Source organism: Heptranchias perlo, chromosome 6 (genome assembly GCF_035084215.1).
Source record: "Heptranchias perlo isolate sHepPer1 chromosome 6, sHepPer1.hap1, whole genome shotgun sequence".
Taxonomy (NCBI): domain Eukaryota; kingdom Metazoa; phylum Chordata; class Chondrichthyes; order Hexanchiformes; family Hexanchidae; genus Heptranchias; species Heptranchias perlo.
Window position 1 is genome coordinate 20,040,768 of NC_090330.1, and position 22,208 is coordinate 20,062,975.

General features: G+C 40.3%; 2 protein-coding genes across 2 annotated transcripts in view; one reads left to right on the forward strand and one right to left on the reverse strand.

Annotated features, from left to right (window-relative positions):
* Positions 1–2,073: 2,073 nt before the first annotated feature.
* alg11 (ALG11 alpha-1,2-mannosyltransferase) lies at positions 2,074–11,999 on the forward strand. Its single transcript, XM_067985872.1, has 4 exons — positions 2,074–2,150; positions 7,601–7,834; positions 9,047–9,975; positions 11,502–11,999. The coding sequence occupies exons 1-4, from the start codon at positions 2,113–2,115 to the stop codon at positions 11,786–11,788; spliced, it is 1,488 nt and encodes a 495-aa protein (XP_067841973.1). The 5' UTR covers positions 2,074–2,112; the 3' UTR covers positions 11,789–11,999.
* A 1,397-nt stretch (positions 12,000–13,396) lies between these two features.
* LOC137322803 (serine/threonine-protein kinase Nek5-like) overlaps positions 13,397–22,208 on the reverse strand; it is a 51,955-nt gene continuing 43,143 nt past the window's right edge. Inside the window, exons 19-22 of the mRNA XM_067985873.1 lie at positions 21,488–21,629; positions 20,663–20,815; positions 17,944–18,061; positions 13,397–14,554 (exon numbers count right to left, since the gene is read on the reverse strand). Coding sequence (XP_067841974.1) covers positions 14,281–14,554; positions 17,944–18,061; positions 20,663–20,815; positions 21,488–21,629 — 687 coding nt within the window. The 3' untranslated portion in view covers positions 13,397–14,280. The remainder of the gene's footprint in view (positions 14,555–17,943; positions 18,062–20,662; positions 20,816–21,487; positions 21,630–22,208) is intronic.

A 22,208-nucleotide genomic window follows, 5' to 3' on the forward strand; every position in this document is an offset into this window, starting at 1 on the left:
TGAAAGCAATGGCCTCAGCATTGATCCCCATGGCATCCTGCTAATGATCCCTTACCATGTAGACACAGCAACATTCACATCCACCCTTTGATTTCTCTGCTTTAGCCACTTTTCAATCCACCGCAGAAGCTTCTTACCTATTCCACTGTTGGAAGTACTAGCCTTTAGATGAGGTGTTAAATGAAGGCCCAATCTGCCTAGCCCTGTGATATTAATGATCCTGTAACAATAGCTGAAAAAGAGCAGGGTGTGCTGGCCACCATTCTTACTTCAACCAACATCATCCAAAACAAATGAACTAGTCATTCATCCAACTGCTGTTCATAAGATGTTGCTAGGTTTGCTTCAAAGTAGATGCTTTACATAAATCACTTCAAACTAATCTATTGTACATTATAGATTTAGGTTATTTCTCTGAAAAATCCCCATGTGCTATATAAGTGCATTTTTATACTACAAAAGAGGTACAGCAAAGCAAATGGAAAAGGGTAGAATGAGTAAAATTATACAAGCCATAGCAAACCCATTTCTATTGAAATATGACACAAATTCAGTTGTGCAACAATGTAAAGATTATGATTTCAAACCAAAAACTGTTTTTGAAATTTGAAGTATGCTTCAAAATACAGAACACTAGATTTGATAGTTGTTGTTCCATGTTGTTTTGAAGATATATTTAATTACCAAGAGGTTTCTGAATGTTAAAATGCAGCAGCTATACAACCGTTTCCCCCTGATATCACAGGCAAAACCACCAATTACTTAGTCCATCCTCCACTCCAATCCAAACTGCAGGTAGTATCATAGCAACTGCAGATCTAGTACAAAGACAATGTCTCATGAACACGCAAAACAGCACAGCATGAAAAGACTCAAAAGGTATCAACTTCTAAAAAAAAATCTTAATACAATACAAATGTTTTTTGAAAGTCACAGGAAAGTCCTTACAATAGATTTTATACTTAGATTCCAGGACTACTGATGGGAGAATTGCTACATTATGTATACTGTGAACTTTCCCATGATCAATTGTCCTTACTATTATCTCCCCAAAAACTTAATTAAATGCATTTGAGAGCCTTTTATAAATTTAAATTTGCAATTTTAACAAAATCTTAGCTGCTGTAATTAATTGATCAATAATATTTTAATATCGGAATTGGCCAATATGAAGTACTTTCAAACATACAAAATTCACTCCAAGATCAAATACTAGAGTTTTAAAGAGGCATAGACTTCATATAACTGTGACTATAAACAAAAGATTCCCAAAGATCTGGTGGTACGGTCTAAAACACGTTAAAATACATGTCAAACCGTGCGCGAATAGCACACAGCTCATATCCATCACGAAATTAAGTTTGCCAAACATTGTCCCGCGAAAACAAATGCCCCTTTAAATAAAAACTTTTTTCTCCAGTCACTACGTGTACATATTTTAATATAAAGCACAGTTCCTCCAGACTATATATATATATATATGTATCACAACAAGGATAAAAGCAACAAAAGGATATCTAGTTACAGGCTACGCCCAATACTTTTAGACTTGAGTTGCCCAAAAGTAGTTAACTTTATAAACAAAGCAATGCTTCTCATAGACATTATTCCGACTATCATAGACTGTAAAAACCTTTGCAAAATATAACGGGAAACCAGAGATAGGTTTATGTATTTTTTTTAATGCAGAAACTACAATGGACCTGGACCTAGACCTAGACCTAGACCTAGACCTGGACCAGCTCCGCACGGCACTGCAGGAGGCACCACATTGTTCCACCCGCCTGCCACTTACCCGCATCTCGCGCTGCAGCTCCTTTTGGAACGAAATGTGCGTGACGTCATCACGTCCAGTACGTTGCACTAAGCATGACGTCATGATGAGGGCTTAAAAAAAACGGTTGCTAAGCGACCACCTAACCTACTTTTTTTTCGCGAAAAAACATTTTTTTTTTAGAAAAAAAATCTGTAAAATGTAAAAAGTATATATATATATATATGTATACATTTCCGGCTGATTCCCGGGCGGACAGGTTAAAAAAAAATACAGTAATTGTGAGGTGCGAGAGTAACGACTGCCGGGTTGAAGGTCAGCGTGCTGCGTTGTTGGAGATGGCCGTGAGCGAGTGGTGTCTGTGCGAGTTTCTGAGGTGAGGAAAGGAAAGTGTTTCGTGTGTTCATCACCATGGAGTCAGCGGGGAGGTGGGGGCGAGGTATCGCGGGGAGAGGTGGAGCTGGTTCGATGGTATCTGTGTCCTACGTATGGAGCGCGCTGACATACTTTAGCTGTAAAATGTGATCTCTTTTGATCTAACACGGTTGTAAAAATAAACACAATGAAAACGGTTTTAAATATTCTGCCAGATCAGGATATTGGAGACAAAACAAACAGCGTTGTTCAAAAAGCAGTCGGATGCTAAAAATGGGCGAATTTGCGTATTTGAGGGATGAGCTTTGATGGACCGAATGGTCTTTCTCCTCTTGTCTTGATGTACACGCACCTGTCACAAAAAGATTTCTTATGCTCACGTAGCTCCATATATTTAAATGGGTTTCCAGACCATTACTTGTGTAAGTGTGATTAACATTTCTCTGATGTTGACTGTTCTAAATGTTAGACGTGAGTTTTATAATCAAAGAGTACACCTGTCACATCTCATGAATATTGAATACTGGTTTGATGTTTGCAATTTAAAAGTGAAATATAGCTCATTGCTCCATCTCTACGCAATCTGTGCCAATTGCTGCTCATGGACATTGCTTCTAACATTACCCCCAATATTGACAGTCTTGAGATGCAGTCTACATGATCAGATTGTCCAGATTCAGACTATGCAAAGTTTATCAGAAATAAGATTCTCAGTATCTTTGGTCTCAAAAATGTAATTTGTTTTTGTACATAATATATTGTTAGGGTTTCTTTTAAACCATCTTGTACTATGCTACCAACAAAATTGGTAAACAATGCTAATGTTAGTTTCAGTAATAAACCAACGATTTACGATATAAAGCCATTTTATCTGCATTTTTAGTTTTTGCCCTAGCCCTGTCGATCAAAACAAGTCAAGACATTTAAAAATCTGAAAATCCAATAATGTCAACATTCAATTTTTATTAATTGTCCTGTGTGGTAGAGTGCCACATTTGATGTGTGCTAAATATTATGCTATGAGACTTTATATTATTCAAATGAATTGCAATATCACAATAATACAAGTCACAGTACAATATATTTTGCAAATTGCATGATTCAGTTGCAAGAGATTGTAACATTGCTATCTGCCATGACACTTGTTGCTACTTTTTGTTTAAAGAAAAGTTTAAAACCAACACCTCTCTCCAATAAACTTCACACGTTTATATAAACAGGTTTGAGCATATGGCAAGAGCATAACATATAGGTTTTTTTTTTAATTCATTCATAGGTCATTGGCATTGCTGGCAAGACCAGCATTTATTGCCCAGCCCTAATTGCCGTTAAGGTGGTGGTGAGCCGCCTTCTTGAGCCGCTGCAGGCCGTGTGGTGGAGGTACTCCCACAGGGCAGTTTGGTCGGGAGTTCCAGGATTTTGACCCAGCGACGATGAGGGAACGGTGATATATTTCCAAGTCAGCATAGTGTGTGACTTGGAGGGGAACGTGCAGGTGGTGGTGTTCCCATGCACCTGCTGCCCTTGTCCTTCTAGGTGGTAGAGGTCACTTGCCACTTACCAGCCCAAGCCTGGACGTTGTCCAGGTCTTGCTGCATGCGGGCACGGACTGCTTCGTTATCTGTGGGGTTGCGAATGGAACTGAACACTGTGTAATCATCAGCAAACATCCCCACTTCTGATCTTATGATGGAGGAAAGGTCATTGATGAAGCAGCTGAAGATGGTTGGGCCAAGGACACTGCCCTGAGGAACTCCTGCAGCGATATCCTGCGGCTGAGATGATTGGCCTCCAACAACCACTACCATCTTCCTTTGTGCTAGGTATGACTCCATCCACTGGAGAGTTTTCCCCTTGACTCCCATTGACTTCAATTTTATTAGTGTTCCTTGACGCCATACTCGGTCAAATGCTGCCTTGATGTCAAGGGCAGTCACTCTCACCTCACCTCTGGTATTCAGCTCTTTTGTCCATGTTTGGACCAAAGCTGCAATGAGATCTGGAGCCAAGTGGTCCTGGCAGAACCCAAACTGAGCATCGATGAGCAGGTTATTGGTGAGTAAGTGCCGCTTGATAGCACTGTCGACGACGGCTTCCATCACTTTGCTGATGATTGAGAGTAGACTGTTGAGACGATATTGATCAGATTGGATTTGTCCTGCTTTTCGTGGACAGGATATACTTGGGCAATTTTCCATTTTGTTGGTTAGATGCCAGTGTTGTAGCTGTACTGGAACAGCTTGGCTAGAGGCACAGCTAGTTCTGGAGAACAAGTCTTCAGCAATACAGCCGGGATATTGTCCAGGTCCATAGCCATTGCTGTATCCAGTGCACTCAGCCGTTTCTTGGTATCACGTGGAGTGAATTGAATTGGCTGAAGACTCGCTTCTTGATGGTGGGGATCTCGGGAGGAGCCTGAGATGGATCATCCACTTGGCATTTCTGGCTGAAGATGGTTGCAAACGCTTCAGCCTTGTCTTTTGTACTCATGTGCTGGGCTCTGCCGTCATTGAGGATGGGGATGTTCACAAAGCCTCCTCCTCCCATTAGTTGTTTAATTTTCCACCACCATTCACAACTGGATGTGGCACTGCAGAGCTTTGATCAGATCCGTTGGTTATGGGATCGCTTAGCTCTGTCTTTAGCATGCTGCTTCCGCTGTTTAGCATGCATGTGGTTCTGTATTGTAGCTTCACCAGGTTTGTACCTCATTTTTAGGTACGCCTGGTGCTGCTCTTGGCATGCTCTTCTACACTCCTCATTGAACCAGGGTTGATCCCCTAGCTTGATGGTGATGGTAGAGTGAGGAATATGCAGGACCTTGAGCTGCTAGATCTGGTCTGAATCTATCCCATTTAGCACGATGATAGTGCCACACAACACGATGGACGGTGTCCTTGGTGTGAAGACGGGACTTCATCTCCACGAGGATTGTGCAGTGGTCACTCCTACCAATACTGTCATGGACGGACGCATCTGCGACTGGTAGATTGGTGAGGACAAGATCAAGTAGGTTTATCCTTTGTTTTATTCTCTCACCACCTGCCGCAGGCCCAGTCTGGCAGCTGTCAGTGTCATTGTTAAATGTCAGTAAACTATAAAAGCTTCACTTTTGCATTTATAACATCATGTCAACCTCTATGTCACTGCCTTTTATTTCCATTAAGTGCTATCCAGTATGTATAATATTAACCTGTATCAGTCAAATCAAGAAATGCTTGTACCACATCTATAAGAAATAGATTTGGTGTATTATAATATGTATCAGTATTTTTCATTCTTTTTGGGATTGACAGGACATTGTGTAACGACTCGAGCTTTGCTTTTTGTGATGTTCGATAGATGTGATAGTGTCTTGTGAGTATGCAGGCTCTTATTAGTTTTGCACACACACTCTTAATGCCCTTCTAATTCTGCTTTAGAACTACGGGGCAGTGTTCTTACAATGTTAAGGACATAGAAAATCATAATATGATTAGGCAGAATCAACACGGTTTTATGAAAGAGAAATCATGTTTGACAAATCTGTTAGAGTTTTTTGAGTGTGTAACTAGCAGGGTAGATAAGCAGGAACCAGTGGATGTAGTATATTTGGATTTTCAAAAGGCATTCGATAAGGTGCCACACGAGAGCTTGTTACACAAGGTTAGAGCTCATGGGATTGGGGGTAATTTATTAGCATGGATTGAGGATTGGTTAACGGACAGAAAACAGAGTAGGAATAAATGTGTCATTTTCGGGTTGGCAGGCTTTAACTAATGAGGTGCCACAAGGATCAATGCTTGGGCTTCAGCTGTTTACAATATATATCAAAGACTTAGATGAGGGGACCGAGTGTAATATATCCAAGTTTGCTGACGATACAAAGCTAGGTGGGAAAGTTAGCTGTGAGGAGGACGCAAAGAGGCTGCAAAGGGATAGAGACAGGTTAAGTGAGTGGGCGAGAAGGTGGTAGATGGAGTATAATGTGGGAACATGTGAAATTATCCACTGCTGGGAATAGAAAAGCAGAATATTTTTTAAAAGGTGAGAGACTAAGAAATGTTGGTATTCAGAGAGATTTGGGTGTCCTTGTACATGAATCACAGAAAATTAACATGCAGGTACAGCAAGCAATTAGCCTTTACTGCAAGGGGGTTGGAGTACAAGAGTAAGGAAGTCTTGCTGCAATTGTACAGGGCTTTGGTGAGACCACGCCTGGAGTACTCTGTACAGTTTTAGTCTCCTTACCTAAGGAAAGATATACTTGCCTTAGAGGCGGTGCAACAAAGGTTCACTAGATTGATTCATGGGATGAGAGGGTTGTCCAATGAGGAGAGAGTGAGTAAAATGGGCCTATATTCTCTGGAGTTTAGAAGGGTGAGAGGTGATCTCATTGAAACATATAAGATTCTGTGAGGGCTTGACAGAGTAGATGCTGAGATGCTGTTTCTCCTGGCTGGAGAGTCTAGAACTAGGGGGCATGGTCTCAGGATATTTCTTATGTTCATTCCAAAATTTTCCCTTCAGCATTTTTAACTATAAAACCCAAGTTTTTCTAAAAATTTGAATACTGCTCCCTATCTGGTTAGGCATGTCCAGAACTTCTTTTGCAATCCTGGACAAGATACAAGAAAAAGCTTGTTGTTTGATAGGTGTTCCAATTCTCACCACTAACTTTCAGTCTGTCTCTTTCTCTGCTTCCAATCACTCCCTCCCTCCCCTCTCTCTCCTGGAATAATTTTAACTTTCAGCAATGATGTATAACAGGCAATATCGGATCAGCTGCCCATTGTACACCCCATTCAATTTTTCTTTCCATTGGACGGCTGATCCGATATCACCCATTTTATGCCATCGCCAAAAGTTAAAATTACCCTCCCCCTCTCTTGATGTTGTGCAATATTTCTTGCCTTGCTCTATTTTATCAATCATCAACATGGGGTAGTAGCATGCCTCTATGCAGGTCACCTTTCTGTTTCCATTCAAAATGAATCAACATGCTACCTTCCTATGAATGTGATAATAGTCTCCTGAATTAGCTTGGTACTGTATGCTCATCTACTTGTGTATTTATGTAACGTATATGTGTGAAAAGATAAATTGTTCTAGGTTTTTTGGTGCTTTGGACAGATTGCAGGAGATAGCACAGTGGTGCATTTTGTTAGACTACCGCCATTCCATTGTGGGAAGTTGCTGGTTAAAAGCTCCGTCTTTCCATGTGTGTGAGAGAGTATGGAAGTCAGAGGTCCAGTCACCCCAAGATACTTCTGTGTGCTTTCGAGTGGCTGACTGCTGAGTAGCATTTATCAGAACAGGTATCCAGTCTAGGATGGTGATTAAAAGAAAAGCTCACAAGCAGTAGTGGCAAAAAAATCTAATTGTAATGTATGAATTTATTTCCATTTGCAGTGTGTGAAATTCTATCCATATAATGATTAGCTGTTCATAACCTGTTGTTCTTTCTGTTAGGTTTATGTTTTCGCTGATCATTCCTATGCTTTTCGTAATCACTGGCTTATCATTCATCCTCATTGTTGTGTTGCTGTTTATTCGATTCTGGATCTGTCCAACGAAGAAAATATCACAAAGTCCAGGAAAAGATGGCAAGATACCTCTAGTGGTGGCATTCTTTCACCCATACTGCAATGCTGGGGGTGGAGGAGAAAGGGTGTTATGGTGTGCAGTAAGAGCATTGCAAAAAAGGTGAGTCCCAATTTCTTCATTTGGAGTCTAGTTGGCATTTTTGGTCATTTGCATATTAAGGATAATATAGTTGTGGAATAATTTTAAAATATATAGAATACTAAGTGAAATAGAAAAAGTAATCCGGAGCACTATTTCAAGTTCAACCGTGACTGCAGGTACAAACTGGTAAAAGGCAAATTCACAACACAACGCCTTGATTTTAAAATTTTCATCCTTGTGTTCAAATCTCTCCATGGCCTTCCTCCTCCCTCCCTCTGTGACCTCCTCCAACCCTACAACCCTCCGAGATCTCTGCATTCCTCCAACTCTGGCCTTCTGTCAATCCCCACTTCATTTGCCTCGCCATAGGTGGCCTTGCCTTCAGCCATCTAGGCCCTAAGCTCTGGAATTCCCTACCTAATCTCCTCCATCTCTCTCTCTCCCTTTAAGACCCTCCTTAAAACCTACCTCTGTGACTAAGCCTGTCCTAATGTTTCCTTCTTTGGCTTGGTGTCAATTGTTTTCTGAATACGCTCCTGTGAAGTGCCATGGGGTGTTTTGCTATGTTAAAGGCGCTATATAAATGCAAGTTGTTGTTGTGCAAACATTTCCACAATGTAATCCATGCTGGAGAAGGTTTATACTGCAACAAATGTTTGCTTAAATGCAGTTTGCAATCAGGTATTGCAATTTTTTTTTTGTAGTTAAAATTAAGACAAATTTAAAATGCCTGATAGGATCTCCATTGCAGTGATTTTTTTTTTATTCATTCATGGGATGTGGGAGTCACTGGCGAGGCCAGCATTTATTGCACATCCCTAATTGGCCTTGAGAAGGTGGTGGTGAGCCACCTTCTTGAACCGCTGCAGTCTGTGTGGTGAAAGTTCTCTCACAGTGCTGTTAGGTAGGGAGTTCCAGGATTTTGACCCAGCGACAATGAAGGAACGGCGATATATTTCCAAGTCGGGATGGTGTGTGACTTGGAGTGGAACGTGCAGGTGGTGTTGTTCCCATGTGCCTGCTGCCCTTGTCCTTCTAGGTGGTAGAGGTCGCGGGTTTGGGAGGTGCTGTCGAAGATGGCATCACATCACCAATATTATTAATGCATCCTTCTGTATATCAGAATTGCCAAATAACCTGTAAAGCATTTTCCGTAAGACTTCTGCAACTTTAAATGTCAAAGTCAGCGATTTTCCTGTTCTAAAAGAGATCTTTTTGTGAAATTCACAGATATGAAGATATTATAATTATCATTTATACTGGAGATCAAGATGTCACGGATCAAGAAATTCTTGATGGAGCTTACAGGCGCTTTAACATCAAACTACCTCAACCTGTTCAGTTCATTTTCCTTGAAAAGCGATATCTTGTGGAAGCCAGACTTTATCCATATTTTACTCTGTTAGGTCAAAGTCTGGGGTCTGTTTTGTTTGGATGGGAGGCCCTTATGAAGTGCGTTCCTGATATCTTTATAGATTCCATGGGCTATGCGTACACACTTCCTCTCTTCAAGTACTTGGGAGGCTGCCAAGTGGGATGCTATGTTCACTATCCTACTATTAGCACAGACATGCTCTCTGTTGTGAGGGACAGGAATCCAAGGTTTAACAATGCAGCTTTTATATCTACAAATCCTATTCTGAGCAATCTCAAACTTGTATATTACTACATTTTTGCTTGGATGTATGGACTGGTTGGTTCATGCAGTGACATTATAATGGTAAATTCCACATGGACTCTGAATCATATCCTTGCTCTTTGGAAAGCAGGTGACCGAACCCACATTGTCTGCCCACCTTGTGATGTTCAGACATTCTTGGATATTCCACTCGAAGATGATAGTAAAAAGACAGAACATTCCATTGTTTCAATTGGCCAGTTTCGGCCAGAGAAGGACCACCCTCTACAAATCAACGCTTTCTGTCAATTCCTTCAAATGAAGAATGCTCAGAAGTCAGCTGTGAAGCTAATACTGATTGGAGGTTGCCGTAATGCAGATGATGAAGAGCGAGTATCTCGCCTAAAAGAACTGTGTGAGAATCTGGGAGTTAAAGAAAATGTTGAATTTAAGATTAACATTTCATTTGAAGAACTTAAAAAATATCTATCTGAAGCCACTATTGGACTGCACACCATGTGGAATGAACATTTTGGTATAGGTGAGAATGCGAAACAATCATGTACATTTTGCTTTAATATTGACTATATTTCAGTTGGGGGGCGGGGGGCGGGAGGGGTTCTAGCTAGATTAGTTTTCTCCTTATTTTTACTTAAAGGCCGTTTTAAAGAACCTTACATACAAATCTTGAGAGAAAAATTTTGTATTATATAACTCTATACTTCAGATGCAATTCTAAACAAATGCAATTGGTAATCTTAGCTACTAATTATAGCTTTAAAGCGATTCTTGGATGCATATTTTTTTACATACATAGAATATTTAAATGTTTAAAAAGTACTTGGATGTGCACTTGAAGTGCCATAACCTATAGGGCTACAGGCCAAGTGCTGGAAAGTGGAATTAAACTGGATAGCTCTTTTTCGGCTGGCACGGACACAATGGGCCGAATGGCCTCTCTGTGCTAGTTGGAGCAAATTAGTATGGTCCCTTGCTGTATCTAACACTGTTAGCTGTAATATTCCATAATAACGAACTGTCATCAGCTCTCCCTCCATGATTTATGGCAATTTGCTGTCCTGTTCTCTGCCCTAATCGTGTGTGTGCTTATTTTGGAAGGTAGCAAGCAATGAATTGTGAAAACAATTTCAGTATCTGGTTTCTGTTTACAGTTTGAGTTTCTGCTAATTAATGATGTATCTGCTTAAAGGGAGTATTAGGTCAAGTGTTAATTCATTCCTTATGCACTGTTCACTCAATAGGATCAATAGGCAAAGAGAATGTTTTGCTACCCCTAGAATGTTCCCATTAAGAGGTACGTCGAGGTGTAATAGCAGTACTTTCATCTTTTAAGACTTTATTGCCACAACCCAGCAAAGCCTCAACAATCCATTCAATAATGGCCTCAGAGGAAAGATGTGATGTGGTCAAAAAGGAGATTGAAATTTCAGTTGGGTAAAGGAAAATTGAGGCTAGTAAATAAAGAATGAGGCCAGAATAGAGCCTCTAAACTGACATTTCAGATTCAGAATCTTGTGGCGTGAACATGGTTTTGGTTCCTTTTTGTAGCAACTGCCTTGGTTCTGCTCACCACCTGAAGTGGGTCTGGCTAAGGTCAAGAACTCACTGTATTTAATCCTGGTTACAAATCTGTATCCAGGCATAATTTAGTGGCACACCATGAAGCTTCTGTACAGAGGGAGCCTAAAACCTTCCTGGAGAAAGTAGGGCAGTAGGGAGATAATTTATAGGTCCACGGGCCCAGTACTTGATTATTTTGAAATATTCAGATTGCCATTTTACAAAGGGCTATTTAGTGTTGCCGATGCTACAGTATAGTTGCCCTAACTAAAATTTTCTCATGTTCAATTTAAATGGAGCCCCTGATAAGCTTACAAAAAATGTAGCTGCATTTTTATTTACAGAATAAATTCATTGTATTTCAAAGTGATATTTCATTCAACCTATGGAATATTTCCAGCCGTAGTAATTATTGTGACTTACAATTTCTGACTAATGTATGATCTGTATTATTGAACTGACTTCAATTATTCTGCACTTTTGTAGGTGTGGTTGAATGCATGGCAGCAGGAACTGTTATTCTGGCTCATAATTCAGGAGGCCCCAAGCTAGATATAGTGGTACCACATGATGGAGGTGAGACTGGTTTCCTGGCAGACAGTGAAGAAAGTTATGCTGATGCTGTGAATACTATTCTATCACTGTCACCTGAAAAGAGGCTGGAGATCAGGAAGAATGCACGACAGTCTGTGAGCAGATTCTCAGACCAGGAGTTTGAAACATCATTTATATCTGCTGTGGAACTACTTTTTAAGCACAAGATAATGTCATAATTATTAAACAATGTAAATAAATGAAAACATTTCCTCCTTGGGGAGTGCGAAGAGAAACAGTGCACTGTAATGCCATGGTTTGTGTATATTTGAAAATGTTTACATTGTCTGCATTGAAACTCTTATGTATAAAGTAGCTTGTAAAACAAACTTGTACTTTTCTCTTTCTCCCTATACACAAAATAAGAGCTAATAAATATTAAAAAACCTATGTGTATGTTGACTTTCAGGACTTCAATTATTGGCAACAGTAAATATACCCATAAGTGCAAATCTATTCAGATCAGATTTGAAGTTGTTTAGTGCAGGTTCAAATACCTTGTTTGCTGTTTCTCTATCCACCAATAACATATCTATGTGTCTGGAAATGGAAAAACATATTAATCACTGCTAGAATATTGGAGTAGAATACTGGTAATAAGATACTGCCTGGAAGGTTAGTATATTATCATTGTTTGTTGGATGAAGATGAGTAGTAGCTAGCCTGAGTCACTTTCTGGCAAACTGCTGTCATCCATGTCATTACACTAAGTAGTGGCTGGCTGAGGGAGAAGGTAGGGGCAGCGATTTGGCCGCAGGCCTCCCCACCCCATTTCCCTTCATTTTCTGCCACTACATAGGAACAGGAGTAAGCCATTCAGCCCCTCGTGCCTGCTCCACCATTTGATAAGATCGTGGCTGATCTGTGATCTAACTCCATATACCTGCCTTTGGCCCATATCCCTTAATACCTTTTGTTGCCAAAAAGCTATCTATCTCCAATTTAAATTTAGCAATTGAACTAGTATCAATTGCCGTTTGCGGAAGAGAGTTCCAAACTTCTACCACCCTTTGTGTGTAGAAATGTTTTCTAATCTTGCTCCTGAAAGGTCTGGCTCTAATTTTTAGACTGTGTCCCCTACTCCTGGAATCCCGAACCAGCGGAAATAGTTTCAAAACTCTAGAGAATACAACCCCGATTTGTGTAATCTCGCCTCGTAACTTAATCCTTGAAGTTCGGGTATCATTCTAGTAAACCTATGCTGCACTCCCTCCAAGGCTAATATGTCCTTCCGAAGGTGCGGTGCCCAGAACTGCTCACAGTACTCCAGGTGTGGTCTAACCAGGGTTTTGTATAGCTGCAGCATAACTTCTGCCCCCTTGTACTCTAGTCCTCTAGATATAAAGGCCAGCATTCCATTAGCCTTATTTATTATTTTCTGCACCTGTTCATGACATTTCAATGATCTATGTACCTGTACCCTAGGTCCCTTTGGACATCCACTGTTTTTAACTTTTTACCATTTAGAAAGTACCCTTTTCTATCCTTTTTTGATCCAAAGTGGATGACCTCACATTTGTCTACATAGAATTCCATTTGCCACAGTTTTGCCCATTCACCTAATCTATCAATATCGCTTTGTAATTTTATGTTTTCATCTACACTGCTTACAATGCCACCAATCTTTGTGTCATCGGCAAACTTAGATATGAAACTTTCTATGCCTACGTTGCTTGATTTTGGGCAGTTCGATGGAGGAAAATGCAGCCCATTACATACAAAATATTTTATGTGTTTCCAAAAATAACAATAAAACATTTAGCTAGCATTTAAAATAGCTAGCTCCAATTCAGTCCTCATCGTGTCCACACATGCATTTTCTAGTAGGGGTCAATGGATAATGATCAACAACAGTAATCCTGGTTACGTTATCCATCCCAGCTCTGGGACATTAAGGCCAACTGTCATGCTGTACTTATTTAGATCAGCACAGACCAGGAATTGAACCTAGAACCTTACTGGTCTTAAACAATTTTGTAGTTTTTATCACTTGAAAAGCCAAAAGGTATAAAAATGTTCAGAATTGATATTAACAATATTTTTATGAAGAGAAGCATCAATTAGAACTGCCCATGGCAATGGGTGCAGGGAGAGTAGTTGCAGCAGCACCAATTAGAGAAGACTGAATTTGAAGATTACATCAGAAGATACTACAATCATTCTACGATCAGATGTTTTCCTGTAATTTGCAATGTAAGTTAAATCTATTAATCCTTAAAACCTGCAGCCACATTATTTTTAAATATTTCATAAACAGGACAAATGACATCTCCATATTTTTTAAACAAAAGTATTTGAGCTATATTACGAGGCGTAATAGATTTAAGATATTTCACTTACAAATGAGTGGAAAGATCCTTCTAAAAATGACTAATTTTTACTGTATTTTACTGACTACAATGACTTATACAAGTTAGCTGGATGGGGAAAAACACAATTGTATCCTCAGTGTAGTGACTAATGATAGGAAGAGGTCTCACATTTGGTAGTTGTCTCGGAAACCACAGTCAAAGGGAAAATGCATAGATAATATATTCGGCAATACATTTTCACTCAAGTTTTTGTTTGAAATACAGGCATAGTTTTAGACAGAAGAGTTCCTGCTTGTTTTTCAAGTGACCCCTGATAATTCATCGGCTGTAAGAACAACATCAGATTAACAGTATTGTTCTCAGACAGTTGTCACATTTTGTTCTGTACAATCCTTGTCTGGATCAGGTGGAGGAATGTCCTTTTCATCACAGCATTCCTCAGGCTTTCTTTCAGTATCTGAAGCAAGTATTTCCCTGTGGCCATCATTCTCCTGCCCGCTTTCTTCATCAGGTGTACTTTGGCTGATTCCTTTCCAATCACTACCTTCTGTTTTTACCTCTGGATGAATAATTAGATCTTGCAAGGACTCCACTATCTCCTCTGTGAGTTCATCGTCTGATTCTTCAAAATTTCTAAAGAAACAATAAATTCATACAAATGTCAACAAGAATCCTAAAATTAACTTGTGCAGTCAATAATAACATTTAAACTGGTAAAATATTACAATATTAGAAGATTTTGACAATGCAGAGCTGAAATGCCCATGGATGCAACAGGTACAAATCCTAATTGTAACTAAAGAACCATAGAAGTTTACAGCACAGAATGAGGCCATTCGGTGGCCTGGAGAGATATTTACACAAAAATTTCCTGGGTTAACTCATATGCAAATCCATTGTAATAGTGATTGGGCATAAAACCTGAAATACAACCCTCCCCCAACGAGGAGAAAGCCACGGAACTCATGGAGAGTCACTGCTCTTGCTGTAACAAATGGCAAGATCGGGGGAATATTACCCGTGCCAGGTTTCTTACCATGGCATTCCTTTGAAGAACCACACAACCACAAGCCAGCATAAAACCGAATGGCCTTAGCAGACTGCTGCCTTGCTGTGAAAGTAAAGGTGATGAATTCCCTAGCTCTCCTGTAAAGTACATCAACAACAACTTGCATAGTGGTTATGTTACTGGGCGAGTAATCCAGAGGCCTTGGACTAATAATCCGGAGTCATGAGTTCAAATCCCGCCACGGCAGCTGGGGAATTTAAATTCAATTAATTAAATTTAATTAATTAAATAAAACCTGGAATTAAAATACTAGTATCAGTAATGGTGGCCATGAAACTACCGGATTATCGTAAAAATCCATCTGGTTCACTAATACCCTTTAGGGAAGGAAACCTGCCGGCCTCACCCGGTCTGGCCTATATGTGTTGGAGGCCAATCATCTCAGCCCCAGGGCATTGCTGCAGGAGTTCCTCAGGGCAGTGTCCTAGGCGCAACCATCTTCAGCTGCTTCATCAATGACCTTCCCTCCATCATAAGGTCAGAAATGGGAATGTTCGCTGATGATTGCACAGCATTAACTTCCATTCGCAACACCTCAAATAATGAAGCAGTCCGAGCCCGCATGCAGCAAGACCTGGACAACATCCAGGCTTGGGCTCATATGTGGCAAGTAACATTCGCACCGGATAAGTGCCAGGCAATGACCATCTCCAACAAGAGAGAGTCTAACCACCTCCCCTTGACATTCAACACCATTAGCATCGCCGAATCCCCCACCATCAACATCCTGGGGGTCACCTTTGACCAGAAACTTAACTGGACCAGCCATATAAATACTGTGGCTATGAGAGCAGGTCAGAGGCCGGGTATTCTGCGGCGAGTGACTCACCTCCTGACTCCCCAAAGCCTTTCCACCATCTACAAGGCACAAGTCAGGAGTGTGATGGAATACTCTCCACTTGCTTGGATGAGTGCAGCTCCAACAACACTCAAGAAGCTCGACACCATCCAGGACAAAGCAGCCCGCTTGATTGGCACCCCATCCACCACCCTAAACATTCACTCCCTTCACCACCGGCGCACTGTGGCTGCAGTGTGTACAATCCACAGGATGCACTGCAGCAACTCGCCAAGGCTTCTTCAACAGCACCTCCCAAACCCGCGACCTCTGCCACCTAGAAGGACAAGAGCAGCAGGTACATGGGAACAACACCACCTGCATGTTCCCCTCCAAGTCACACACCATCCCGACTTGGAAATATATTGCCGTTCCTTTATCGTCGCTGGGTCAAAATCCTGGAACTCCCTTCCTAACAGCACTGTTGGAGAACCTTCACCACACAGACTGCAGTGGTTCAAGAAGGCGGCTCCCCACCACCTTCTCAAGGGCAATTAGGGATGGGTAATAAATACTGGCCTCGCCAGTGACGCCCTCATCCCATGAACGAATAAAAAAATATATAGCGCTTTTAACATAGTAAAACGTCCGTAGGTGCTTCACAGGAGCGTAATCAGACAAAATTTGTCTCCAAGCCACATAAGGAGATATTCAAAGCTTGGACAAAGAAGTAGGCTTTAAGGAGCATCTTAAAGGCGGAGAGGTTTAGGGAGGGAATTCCAGAGCTTGGGGCCCAGACAGCTGAAGGCACAGCCGGCATTGGTGGAGCGAAGGAAATCAGGGATGCTCAAGAGGTTAGAATTGGAGGAACGCAGAGTTCTTGGAGGGTTGTAGGTGGAGGAGATTATAGAGATTGGGAGGGGCGAAGCCATGAAGAGATTTGAACACGGATTAGAATTTTAGATTTGAGGCATTGCTAGACCGGGAACCAATGTAGGTTAGGGAGCACAGGGGTGATGGGTGAATGGGACTTGCTGCGAGTTAGGATACAGGCAGCAGAGTTTTGGATGAACTGAAGTTTAGGGAAGGTGGAAGATGCGGGCCAGGAGTGCATTGGAATCGAGCATTCATCAGTCATTTGATGAATGCATTCTCATATTGCAGCTTACCTGATATTACAGAGATCCCCTTGACTGCCTGAAATGAGCCTGTGCCAGAAAAGTTGAGTGTAGTCATCACCTTCATGGCCACTGGGAAAGTTAGTGCGGGCAGATGGCGTGGCTGCAGGACCTCATGCAGTTGATGTCAAAGCTGTCCTATTGCCTCTTATACATATCTCCTCACTAAGATCCTCATAAAACCTCTGTTGCGTGTATATTCTACCAGGGTTGGGGGGGGGGGATAATATCTGGTGGGCTCCATGCTTTTTAAATGCTGCCTGCCTTTCCTTTGCTCCGTCCTGTGCTGTTCCTCCTCCTCCTCTATGATAATGACATACAAAGGTGTGCCCATAGGGAATGCCATACCTACTCCTGACAAGCCCTCACTGGGTGGAGGTTGAAAATCTCTCACTGGTTTAAACCTGTCAGAAGCAGTAAGGAGCAAGAATAGATCTATGTAGGCAGAATGGCAATAAAAGGTCATTCCCAGCAGAAATCGCTACTGAAAGTTTCCACATTTTTCTGACTCACAAACTCCTCACTTCCACTTGTCTTAGCTGATCCTTATAACAGCTGTGCCTTATAATTCTCAGTCCAACTTGCCCTGAGTGCTTTGTGAGTGTAAAAGCAAGAATCTTGGAGCTGCAGTGCCACTGGCCGTCATTATAATTTACTTTAATCTCAGTTAGGATTTGGCGGGCGGTTCACGGGAAAGTCCAAAAAGCGTGAGGGAATTTGATTTTGGGGCTGCCAAAAGAAGTTACTTGCCTCAATTATACACTGAAATAATGCTGAGAACAGCATGGAAATTCTCCCCTTAAATGTTTAGATTTTTGATGAACTAATTTTTTATCAGTAGCAGGGATAATACTGTTGCTGCCAAAACCAGTACATAAAGCAATAAAGCTTTTGCAGTTCTGTAGAATTTTGCTGTCCTGACCTAAAACATTAGCTTTCGTTTATTTGAGCGTTGGGACTCGGAGGCTAACACTGAAAAAAAGAGCTGTTAGCTTACGTGTCATCATCATCAGATCTGGGCTCCAGCCGTTCTTTATCTACTTCGATATCAGAGACAGAATTTGATTCTGTATCACTGTCCTCTTCTGTTGGTTTCAAAGGAGTCAGTGTACCATCTGTTGAACAGAAACACAGGTTGATCAATAACCTGCACTGTGTGAAAGGGCAATGCAGTGCCACAATGCAATAAAGCACCTGCACATAGTGCTTCAACATGGGGAGGGTGCAGGCTTGATTCTGCACAGCGCCAAATTCTTGATCTTAACGAGGCTGATGCTCCAGTGCAGTACAGAGAAACTATTTCCTCTCTGGAAGTGCCATCTTTTAGATGAGATGTTAAACCAAGGCCCCATCTGTCTTTTCCAGTGCTTTAGATGACATAAAAGAAGTGAGTTCTCCTGATATCCTGACCAACACTTCTCCCTCAATTAACACCATCAAAAACAGATTAACTGGTCAGTCATTTCATTTGTTATTTATGGGATCTTACTGTGTAAAAATGGGCTGTAGTGATTGCCTACACAACAGCGACTGTACTTGTACAGTAATCCGTTAGTTGTGAAGTGCTGTGAGACATCTTGAGGACATGATAAGATGCTATATAAATACAAGTTTGTTTTCCTTCTAACTAAGCAGCTGTAGACAGGAAAACAAATGGAGAAAAAATTGCCCGTTGGCCGCAGTCAACTCTGAGCAATAGACTCATAGAAGCATTGGAAAAAGCCTGGAAGCAGAACACTCTGTCACAGTCCTAGGAAACCAAAAAGAATGAGGAGAAAACAGAGGGAGTTATATCCTTACAAAAAATAAAATCAGCCGCTAGTAGAAGATCTGATAAAAATCTGACAGATGCTGTTTATTTGACCAGGTTATAAACTTATAAGATGAGATTACCAGTGGAAACAATATGTAGCCATAAATTATACCGTGAAACATATTCCCTTAAAATGTGTTTCAAGTGATGACATTTTAGAGATCCAGGCTGACTTAAGCACACAGATAATTCATCTCCATAATCATTCTCTCATTCATGTACCTGGTGTCAAAACAGTAAAAATACAAAATTTGTGATGGAATAGTTTAAACCCTAATCCTAATAAACATATCCATTGATGGCTACAATTTGTTTACAAATACATATTACATATGTAAGTTTTATATATCAAAAAAATATATATATACATACTAGGTACAGACTGGAATTTACCTTAGGAACTGCAAGTGCAGCAGGACAGGCCTTCAATAATCCTAACAATTTATCCAATTTATCCAAAACTTCAATAATCCTAACAAAGGCTGCAAGTTAAAATTAAACTCTCAGAATTTGAAAACCCATCCTTTGTGTATGCCACTTGCCCATTTCCTGGGATCACTAGATAAATCACAGCAAAAAGATGCAGAGGAGGAAGATTGTTCCATGCTTTGCCAGACCATCCTCATCCATGCTCTTATTCGCCCTCTTCCAGCCAGTCACCAGCCCTGAGAGGTGCACCCAGGGGAAACAGATGGTGGAAATGAAGCATGTCTGTTGGACGTCACTGGATGATGGGTACCAACAGCAGGATCTGATCCATCCCCTGAAATATCAGATGAACTTGGCCGCCCTCATCAACTTACTCCAAAACAAGTGGATTCCAAAAGACATCCCATTTTGCTCCCTTTAGAGTAGGTGAGACTGTTAATTGATTAGGCCAAGAGACATTTTTTTTTTCTTATTCATTCTTGGGATTTGGGCATCGCTGGCAAGGCCGGCATTTATTTTCCATCCCCAGATTTCAACTTCTTGAAACGCTGCAGTCCACGTGGTGAAGGTGCTCTTACGATGCTGTAGCGATTTGATACTAGGCTACTTCAGAGGACAGTTAAGAGTCACTACATTGGTGTATGATTGGTGTCACATACCAGATAAGAACAGCAGGTTTCCTTTTCTAAAGAATGGACACTTTCACTGACATCAGCTTTTTATTTCCAGATTTTTTAAAACTGAATTCAATTTCTCAAATTGCCATGGTGGAATTTGAACACACATTCTCTTAATTATTAGTGCTGGCATCTGAATTACTAGTCCAGTAACATACCCACTACACTACCATGCCCCTGGAATGGATTTGATAGCCAAAATCATTTTTACCTGCTTTGTCCTTTTAACTGATACTTTTGCCTTGGACTATTGATCCTAGCAAGACGGTACACCTACTTTAGATAAGTGTACAAAATGTTTAGTGCAACTGAAGTAACAGAAAACTGGATGCATAATATCATCCCATCATTACCATATTATTTGCGTATGTCTGCACATAAGTGGATTGGTGCTTCTTGCACCCACCGTCATTTCCAGCAGAAATACTGACACACAGGAGAAAAGGCAAGGACTGCAGTTACACTAGTTATGCCATTTTAATGTCAGTCCCACAATCTTAGTACTTAAATGATGAAAGACCAACCAGTAGTTACAAAAGTAAGCAGATATATGTCATTGCATTATTATACACTAATAGCCACTGTGTATACCACTGGAAAATACTTTACTAAACTACAGTCATTCTTTTTTTAAACAGTGTTACTCGCTTTGGGAACAGACCAATTTATTAGAAGTATATAGTTCAGGCTTCCTGATGTAATTAGTTTATTAGATGAAATTTCATAATGTGGGTCATACTTTTAAATATACAAGTCCTGCTTTATCATAACATATTATAATAAAGTTCTTTCTTTACCAATTTTATCTGCAGACACGGTCAGACAAACTGATGACAGCTGAGCAGCCACTAGTGCATTCAGCAGAGTATCTGGTCGTTTTAGTTCCCACTGATTTCTGTTTCTTGGAGTATCTGCATCAATCACCATAACCTGGTCAGCTACAGAGGTAGCTAAAGAATTGAGAAAATCAAATGCAGTAATAGCCATAACAGTTTACATTATGTTTACAAAACCACACTCTGGTCATTTTGATACATTCTTCATAGTTAAAAATAGACTGTTAAGATGTTCAGGAAGTTAAATGTAGTAACTTGGAAACAATTCAAGTGCTACTTAAGCAGGAATCCTGCCAACCCTAATATATATTCCTGTGTCACGTAACTATAAAGTTCAACAAGAAGCAGCTATATCAAGCATAAATGCTTCACAAACTTTGAGGTAGTAAGCAACAGTTAACTCTGCATTCAAATTTTTGTAACTCTTGTCATTTGTATGCAGAACCTCAAATACAGTTATCATCACTCATTGAACTAGGATTACTGAAGAATGACTTAGATCACAGGAAAGCTTTAGCTCATTATCTAACTTGTACAAATTTTCCAAGTTTTTTGTTGCTCATCAATGTTTGTAAGGCATTCATCCTTGTTATGGATGCTTCTTGTTGAACTTTATAGTTATGTGACACAGGAATATATATTAGATACATAATACCAGACTTAAGTGAATTGTTACATTTTATTCAGTATGTATTGTATCAATAAACATAAAAGAACCGATTTATGGATCAAGAAATGTAGTAATAGAGCAAAACATAAAGGATAGACAGTAAAATTATTACATACCTTCCATCTGAGAAGATGTTTCTTCTAAAGTTTTGTTTGCAAGGTCTTCTAGAATACTTTCTGCCTCAATGAACTGCCATTTCTTCTGTTTAAGGTTGTCTCCTTGTTCGTACGTCAGTCTTTCGTTTAGCGCATCAGATTCCTAAAATATATTAGCATCTACATTAGCTGTGCTAATTTATTATTAAAAGTAATAAAAAGACAATTTTAGCTCAGGCTTAAGGCTTTATTATAATTATGGTCTAAGGACTGACTTTAAATGATCTTCTGTTTACAAAGGTGCTCTATTACACTAATTATACTGCCAATGTCTGTATTAGTTCTGTTTCTCTGACTGTGATCTTTTGTGCATTCCCCTTCCTTTACCCACCTTTGGCTGCCGAGCTTTCAGCCACCTGGCTCCTACTCTTTGGAATTCTCTCCCTAAACCTCTCTACCTCTCTCTCCTCCTTTAAAAAACTTCTCAAAACCTATCCTGTTGACCAAGTTTTGGGCCACTCCTCCTAATCTCTAAATTTCTAGTTTGGTACCCATTTTTCTTATCTGTGAAGCATCTTGGGACGTTCTTTACTTTAAAGGCACCAGATAAATGCAAATTGTTGTTGATGTTTGTAATTTTATTTTACAACATTTCATTCTGAATCTTTTATTACTTAAATATTTATTGAATAAAACACTCAACGTGGCCTAGAATACAAAATTCACCATAAATATTTTTTAA